The sequence below is a fragment of the Macrotis lagotis genome, chromosome 3 (assembly GCF_037893015.1).
Source record: "Macrotis lagotis isolate mMagLag1 chromosome 3, bilby.v1.9.chrom.fasta, whole genome shotgun sequence".
Taxonomy (NCBI): Eukaryota; Metazoa; Chordata; class Mammalia; order Peramelemorphia; family Peramelidae; genus Macrotis; species Macrotis lagotis.
In genome coordinates this window covers 302,285,980-302,294,995 of record NC_133660.1, presented here as the reverse complement: position 1 = coordinate 302,294,995, position 9,016 = coordinate 302,285,980, and the positions used below count along the sequence as shown (strand labels likewise).

General features: G+C 30.9%; 1 protein-coding gene across 1 annotated transcript; it reads left to right on the top strand.

Moving 5' to 3' along the window:
* Positions 1–7,384: 7,384 nt before the first annotated feature.
* LOC141519660 (olfactory receptor 4C11-like) lies at positions 7,385–8,287 on the top strand. The gene has a single exon (XM_074231837.1). The coding sequence runs from the start codon at positions 7,385–7,387 to the stop codon at positions 8,285–8,287; it is 903 nt and encodes a 300-aa protein (XP_074087938.1).
* Positions 8,288–9,016: the final 729 nt, after the last annotated feature.

Here is a 9,016-nt window from a genome sequence, read left to right as displayed (position 1 = left end):
GAAAAGGAAGCAAATAAGAAAATTTCATTGCCTTTGTTTTGCTTTCTTGAGAGAACAAGTCATCTCTTTTTTAAAAATATCATTTAAATTATCTCACATTATATTACGTAAACAAGAACAAATGTTTAAGTTAATAATAAAAAGCCTTGAACTTCTATTATTTTACTGGAAAAGGGGAAACACAAACTTGGAAAAATGAACTAGTAAATCTAATATGGTTAGAGTTTGTCTGAGGGAAAAGTAGGGATTACCTGTCCAGTTACAATTAGCAATATGACTTGCTCTTGTCCAATCAACAATCTCTTAGTCACTTCCATGTATACTGTTTTTTTCAGACATTCATTTTACTTGTTCATATCCTGTGAAATTGCATTCAAATAGGCTGCATCAAGATGATCCACTGAATAGATAAAACAACAGACACTTCATTTTCGAAAAATAGTACCAAATAAGACTGAAGTCAAGGATTCAAAAATATTTATTTATTCTTCAGATTTCAGATAATAAATATCATGAAATAGGTTTCGCTCATTTGTTATGTGGCCTTCACATAGGTCTTACATCATTCCCCTGTAGAAACTATGCAATGTTGAAATCTGGTGTCACTTTTCATCCATTGATTGTAGGAGATTCATAGCATTTAATAGAAAGAAAATTAGAACTAATGTATTCTGAATCCCTCATTACATAGAGAAAGCAATAGTTTCTGAATGAATATATCATTCATATCATCAATTATAGCTTTGTACTTAAATTCTGACTTAAATAAGACTATTTTAAGAAATTTTTTCTAAAAATTATTAAAATTTCATTTTTAAGTGTTCAACAAAGCATTATTGAAAAAAATGTTGATGATTTAAAGAACCTTGCTCCTAGGAGAGCTCAATGCACTTTAGAAATTGAGAACTGTTAGAATGAATCAACAACTAAAGGAGAGCAAAAATCTATTTGTATTAAACTTGACTTAAATGTTAATGGTAAGAATTTTTATTCCTTCATTAATATCATATCAAATAACATTATTATTATCATATGCCTGCCCCATAGATAGGTGCCTTATTCTGCAACAGAATTTTGACTATGTTATAGTCCGAGCATGACCAGGAAATCTTTATGTAATTAATATACATGTGCCAATAAATAAATGAGACAGAATTGATTTGTTTTTAATAACAGGAAATGTTATACAGAGTGTGGAAGTTAGTGTATGGTACATGCACTTTTCTAACCTCCAGGTTAATGCAAGAATTGACTTGAGGTCATCTCATGAGATACCTATCTCAGATAAGTGGTAGAAGTTTCCATTTCCTTCATATGTCCCTAAACTTAATTCATTTTCCTCTATTTCTGCATTTTCCTTTCTTCTGAAAATATTGTTTATTGAATTAAATTTTTTCATCATTTTCAAAAAAAATTATCTCCAACAACAACCACCTACATAAAAGATTAATTCTTTATTTGACATGACAGGGGGCAAAAAGAGAAAGAGATACAGAGTGAGACAGAGAGACAGAGCAACAGACCGGCAGACAGATACACAGAGAAAAGGGAGGTCAGAGAGCTATGCTAAATTATTATTAGAATCCTGTTATGTTAAAAATGGTTAATTTCTGTGCCCCTAGGAAGTTCTTGCAGTTCCCCCCCCCCCCTTTTCCTACATTGCCAGGTATATTACTGAGGCAAGTCTCTGAGGGTTTAATAGTCCATAACAGATTGCATCATTCACTGTGAATGCACATTGTGTCCCTTACTTGTCTTTTATTTTTAATGTTTATGTATTTGCCTAATATTTTCATGAAAAAATAATTTGTTCTGCATTTAAGAGAAAGAAAGGGAATAGATCTAGAGACAGAAACAACTCAAATAACAAATAAAGGAAAGGGAATTAAAGGACATCGAAATAATAAAGGAAAAAATATAAAGGAAAAAGGAAGAGTTTTCCCTTAGACTTGCAGTGTGCATATATAATGGTTTCAAGTTTGTTCAGAGTTTGGTTAGGTGATGAAGTAGTAAGAAGGCTAGAGACAGAATCAAGGAGAACTGAGTACAAATCCAGTCTAAGACTCTAATCAGCTATGTGACACTGAGGAACTAACAACTTCTCTCAACATTGTACAATAGTGACAATAATAGTCCTTACATTTCAGGATTACTATGAAGTCAAAATGAAAAGCTATGGAAAATACCATTAAAACCTAAACACTTGAAATAAATTTTATTATTATTCTGATGTTGTACATTTAATAGGCTCCCAAAAGACCTGTCTGGGTCATTAATTATAAATTTAAATAACTTTTATTTTGGTATGCATTTGCCTCTTCACATTCCTGTCTATTTTAGACCATTAACAATGGTTCCTACTAGTATATAGATTTATGGTTAAAAAATAATGTCTAAAATATGTTGATCTACATTGTATCCTGTCCTTAGGTGAATGAAATGTGTTGGTTCAGTGTGTTTGTTATATTTTAGAAATGCTATGTTCAAATTTCATATCATATGTATTTCTTTTTTATGATACTGTAGAAAAGAAATACTTACAATCCTTTAATCATCTGTCTTCTTCAGCTAATTTTTCTTAATTTTTAATTTTTTTCTTTTGTGCAAATTAAGGAAAATATCTACAGCACTTAAATACTTATATCTAATTTCTAATTTTATATGCATACCTATATATATATATATATTCCTATAAGTATAGAAATTTATTTAGTCATTTTATTTCTAAAAACTGAGCATTTTATAAAGAGTTATTTAAAAAACAGATGTGATAATTTGATAATTAATTAACTAGATGACACAGTAGAGAAATTTGTGAGATGGATGGGAGACTGTAGTTCCAAAGAAGACTGCAGGGCTTAGTGGCTGTTTATACCTTTTTAAATCAGTCATCTGCCTTCTGTATCATTTTGTAGAACTATAAAATGGGGATAATATCTTTCTTCCATGGTTTTGGTGATGATCAAATGATACAATTACTTACACTTCCTCATGCTTAAAAAATGCTTATTTCCTATTTTCTTTTTTTCCTCTTTAATATGCAATGTAATAAACTGAATTATTAAATGGGATGCTGAAATATCTAGTGCTGACAAAGTGCTTGGCTTGGTATCAAACAATGTGCATATGAAATCCAACTTATCTTCCTGAGGAAACTTGTGGCAGTAACTTAAATGAGTTGTTGGAACGAGGTGAACTCTATGCTATTATATAACACTGTATCATCTTGTGACTCAAACATGTTTTTGTCATTTTGTAATGATGAAAAGAGAAATGTTCTAGATTGAAATATTACACGTTTTTATTTTCCAATTTGGCAAACTTAGTTCCCTCCACACCTTTTTTGTACTGTAATTTAAATAATTAATAATATAATTTTCTTTTTTGTTACATGTACAATATGTTAAATATTTTCCATATTAATCATGAAATGAAAGAGGCATCAGAACAAAAGAAAAATTATAAAGAAAAATGAAAAACAATCTAAAAGGTAAAAATAGTATAGTTTGCTTTGCATTCATCTTCTATACTTATTCTGGATATGAATAACATTCTCCATCACTAGTATTTTTTGGAACAGCCTCAAGTCATTGTATTACTGAGAAGAGCTAAGTCTCTCATAATTTATCATCATACAATTTCACTGCTACTGTGAAGTTAATTCGTGGTTATAATTCAAGCTCCCCCCCCCATAAATCATTCTACAGGTCCTTCAATAGTTTAATGTTGAAAGTGCTGTGCAATACTGAATGTGTTTCTTTGATATCTGAATTATTTTTTTCTGGCTACTGGTAGCAATTTCTCATTGTTCTGATAATTCTGTAATTTGGCTAAAATATTCCTTGGAGTTTTCATTTTAGAATCACTTTAATGAAGATATTAGTGGATTCTTCCAATGACTAGCTTACATCCTGATTCTAGAATATCAAGGCAGTTTTTCTCAATGATTTCTTGAAATATATTGTACAGGCTCTTTTTTGATCATGGCTTTCACGTCATCCCACAACTCTTAAATGTTCCTCTTCTTTACCTCTTTCCCAAGCAGTTGCCTTTCCAATAATGTATTATACCTTTATACATACATACATATACACACATATATGTATATATACATATATATATATATACATATATATGTGTGTGTATATTTCATTATTTTTAAATTTTGATTGATTCTTGATATATCATGGAATCACTATCTTTCATTTGTTAAATTTTAAATTTCAAGGTTTTTTTTTCATTTAACTTTTATATCTAATCTTCATTTTGTCAATTCCATTTTAATGGATATGTTTTCTTCAGTCAAGCTATTATTTCTTTTAAAAATAATTTCCCCATGTAACATCATTTCTTTTCTAAATTTTTCTTCTACTTCTCATACTTGCTTTTTAAAATTCTATCTGAGCTCATCCAAGAGGACATTTTGAACTCCAAATCAATTCATAAATCTTTTTTGATATTTTATACTTGGGCATTTTGCCACTGGTTGTCTCTTCTGAGATGACATTTTGATCTTCTTGGTTGCCATAAGTACTTCTTATCATCAGATCTTTTTTGTGTTTCTCTCATATTTTAGTTTAGCTGGTGTTATTTTTATGTTTACCTCTGTTCTTAGGTAAGTGGCGGACTGTCCTATGCTTCTTTTACTGAGGCAGTGCATTGTACATTGACTTTTTATGCTAGGGCCTCAAGTACTAGTGTCTTGTTGCCTGCTTTGGAATTGTACAACCTGGTCATGCCTGTTGTGCTGGACTTCCAGGGAATGGAATATGATTTCTATACAGGGGCTAGGGATCTCATTGCTGTCCTGTCAGACAGGTGGCCTGCCAAGCCAGAACCCATGGGCCTTGGATACTAATCTGCTTCTCCAAACCTAGACTGAACTGACGTGGTTAAATCCCCATTTAACCAATTGAGAAAGATATGTTCTGAAATCTTTACAAGATATTTGAAGTTAGAAAAGTGTTCCACTCTGTTATTTTGTGGATTCTGCACTCCAAAAATCTGTTTAGATGCCTGATTTAAATTATTTCTGGGTGAAGCTGAGAAGAGGTCAGGGAAGTTACTGGTTTCTCTTTGTAATATTGTAATATGTGTCCCCCATTAAATTATTTTGAAAATGATTTAAATATATAATTTGTTTCATAAAAATGTTATAAAAAAGATGCAAGATATCATAATATTTATGTGTAGTTTAAAAATGTGTATCTAGTTCTACATTCTCACTATACATATGCTTCTCTTGCCTCTTCTCTCCTGCACTCTTCTTTAGCCCATCTCCTTATTCATCTCCTTACATTATCCCTGTTTCTTTAAAAATAGTGTTTCTATTGCCATTATACTTTAAGAATTTTCAAGACTTCTATTACCAATTGAATAAAATATTGCATATAAACATAGCATTGTTCTTTGGGTAATAAAAATAACATTTTCAAATCTAAGTGAGATCATTGGAAGAGTAAAACCACTTTGTTCCCCCTATTTATTTAATTTCAAAGTTTAAAAAAGTCTTTGGATGCAATTAACAATAATTAATGAATAAGTTGGTTTCAAACCAACTTTTGAGGAAGGTAATATTTCAGTGAAGTACCTGGGATCGTTCTTAGTCCCTAGATGCATTGAAGTGAGTTGAATTAAGTCATAGATAAGGAATGAGGAAGAATGATATTTAATTCTTCCTCTGATAGTTACTGTGTTTCTGATGTTCAATAATTCATGAAGCCTATTTTTTAATTCTATTTCAACAATAAAATTGTAATAATAAAACTTGAAATACCTACCCCACACAATTTATAATGATCCTATAACTATGTATGTATTGCTTTTTGGAATCAGATATATAATTATTTCATCTTCAAATTTTTTATGAATGATGTGGATAAAGTCACAGTTATTAAATTTATATTTGAAAAATGATGAGATGACTTACACTTTGAATGACAGGATATAAATCAACTTTTACAGGCTGCTATTATTGCTTCTGACAACATATCATCTAATTCATATGCATTTAATGTCCTATATTTTGATTGAACAATTCAATAGTATGATAGAAGATAAAGAATATATAATTATTCAATAATAAATGTGAATCTGATAAGGTGACCAAAGAGTAAATATTATCTGGCTGATTTTGGGCAAAGAAATCTGTTTCACCAGATTTTAATTTCATTCTCTTCCAAAGGAGGTGATCAATAGCAATAAACTTTCATTTTTCTACCTTAATCAATGATGTATTAAACTACCTATTAAATAAGAGTCAGCATCTGAGATAGCATCACAAATTTTAATGGGAACTTGGACTTTATTTGAGTTTTGTTGTTCAGACCAAGAGAGGTGAATTTGTCCCTTATTGGTTCATATATGGATTACTGTTCTAAGTCTTTGTTACAATTTTAGAGAAGGACACTGATGACTCAGCATATTCAGAGCAGGAAATTCAAGAAAGTAAAGTTTTAAACAAAAACCCATAGAAAACAGAAAACAAAGGGAATGGGAAATCCATTATCAATTATCTTTAGGGTTGTCAGTCACATGACAAAAATCTGACATTTTATGTTTGATTTCGCAGACAGAATTTGAAACTTTTTTGGTAATTTACTGAAAAGAAAATATAAGCTTCATATCAGGAAAACAACTTTTAAATATTTTATACTTTTCAAAGTAGAATAGAAATGCAAAGAAGTTTTATTTGTTATAGTTTATTTTAAATTGGAGTCTGGATAATTATTTATAAGAGAAGATGTTAAGGGTATTCCTTTTCATGTAAGAGTGAACAAAGACATTTCATGAATTCTCTTTGAGATTCTTTAAAAGGAACAAGTGAATCAGAGCAACCTAGGTCTATATTTTGCAGATTAGTATGTATGTTGGGATATTGTAGCAATTATACACCATAGTATTATTTCTAGAAAAGTAGAGAGTCATAGTTAGATTTTGACTTTTGAATAACAAACACATATTAAATATAATAGTGAGATAAAATTATTAAATGTATCTTTTAACTTTTAATTCTATTCAATAGAATTAATTTCAACCTGCCCATGATTATTCATCTATGTCTTCCTGGAAGTGTGACCCATGATGACCTACATGAGTCACTGCACAGAGAAATGATTGGCAATATTTCTTTCTTTCTCACATATAGACACATACCATGGGAAAGAAATGTGTTAGATGGAATGGAACAGATTATGGCAGTGCTTTATACTTTAAACTTTTCTATTTTAGGCTTTTAAAATTGAAATAACTGAAGGTTAATTATAAAGAGTGATGCAGTGTTTCTGTTTTGTCAATTTCTCAAATTGTTCTCTATATTAATTCTTCTTTATTCCTTTGCTATTTTGCCTAGTTCTCACCTGTGTGCTTTCCACAAGTCTTAGAGATGAGAAACAATGTGACTGAATTCATTCTGCTTGGATTGACTCAGGACCCAGAGATGCATAAAATAGTATTTGCCATTTTCTTGTGTTTGTACATTGCCACAATATTGGGGAACCTATTAATTGTTTTGACAATTCAGACCAGTCCTTCTCTTGCTTCCCCTATGTACTTTTTCTTAACCCATTTATCCATTGCAGATTCTTGTTTCTCTACCACCACAGCTCCTAAATTGATTGTGGACAGCATCTCTGAAAAGAGCACCATTTCCTTTGATGAGTGTATTACTCAGTTATTTACCATGCATTTTTTTAGCTGCATGGAGATATTGGTTCTCATTTTATTGGCCTTTGACCGCTGTGTGGCCATCTGCAAGCCCCTACATTATCCTGCCATTATGAACCAGAGAGTGTGTAGGATTCTGATTCTATTGGGATGGGGAGGGGCATTTCTGCATTCTATAATCCAGACAATACTTATCTTAACTGTGCCCTTCTGTGGTCCCAATGTTATTGACCATTATTTCTGTGACTTGCAACCCTTGATGAGATTAGGATGCATGGACACATATGTCATAAACCTCTTAATAGTTTTCAATAGTGGAGCCATATGTACAGTAAGCTTTATTTTGCTCATGATCTCCTACTCAATTATTCTGTACTCCCTGAGAAATTACAGTGCAGAGGGAAAGCGCAAAGCCCTCTCCACCTGTAGTTCCCACATCATTGTTGTCATCATATTCTTTGGTCCTTGTATATTCATGTATGCCCGACCCCCAACTACCTTCCCTCTTGATAAGCTGGTGTCTGTTTTTTACACCATCATAACACCCTTACTCAATCCTTTGATCTATACCTTAAGGAATGCAGAAGTTAAAAATGCCATGAAGAAGCTTTGGAAAACCTGAGTGACAATAATTGACAAATAATTTGTTCAAACATATGTTTTTTTCTGTTTTAATGCTATTTTCCCAAACTGGAAGAATTGAAACTGAGATATGTAATAAAAAAATCAATATTCAGGAGTAATTTTGAGGGATTCTTGAATTTTTAACAATATTTGCATAACTATTACAATAGAATATCCTTTCACATTATAATCCAATGTATTTTATATTCTGCCTTTGAAAATGTTATTTAGTTTTACATGAACAATTTCTAAAGTGAAACTTGCCTTGGTTTTATCATTATTTCAAAATACTAAAAGAAAGTCATTTATACAAGGACCTTATTTTGCCTCTTAATTTTAATAAAAGGTATGAAGGCCAAGAACTTTTTTGCTATAATGGCGAGAATGTTGAATGTCAAGTTGAAACCTTCCTTTAATTTCTCATGCTATTTGGGAAAATGTTTTAAATTTTCTTTATATTTGTTTTGTCACTAATGACATAAATTATTTAGATTATTGAAATTCTAGGTTTATGCCAATTAGACCTCTAAATTTTTGGCTTGATGAATATAAGACAGAGAGAAAGTGGTGATTGAGAAAGAATATAGTAGAGTATCAAATTGAGAAAATAGCTAAACTCTAAGAACTAGAAACCTAGCTTATTTCAGTACTAGGCAATTTATTGCTTTTAACAACACTATCAAAACTTTCTTCTCCATTCATTTGCATTTTTTGATTTGAATATGCT

What these genes read in the sequence shown, in the direction of transcription:
- LOC141519660 (XM_074231837.1), top strand. Translation starts at nt 7,385, where the DNA reads ATGAGAAACAATGTGACTGAATTCATTCTGCTTGGATTGACTCAGGAC.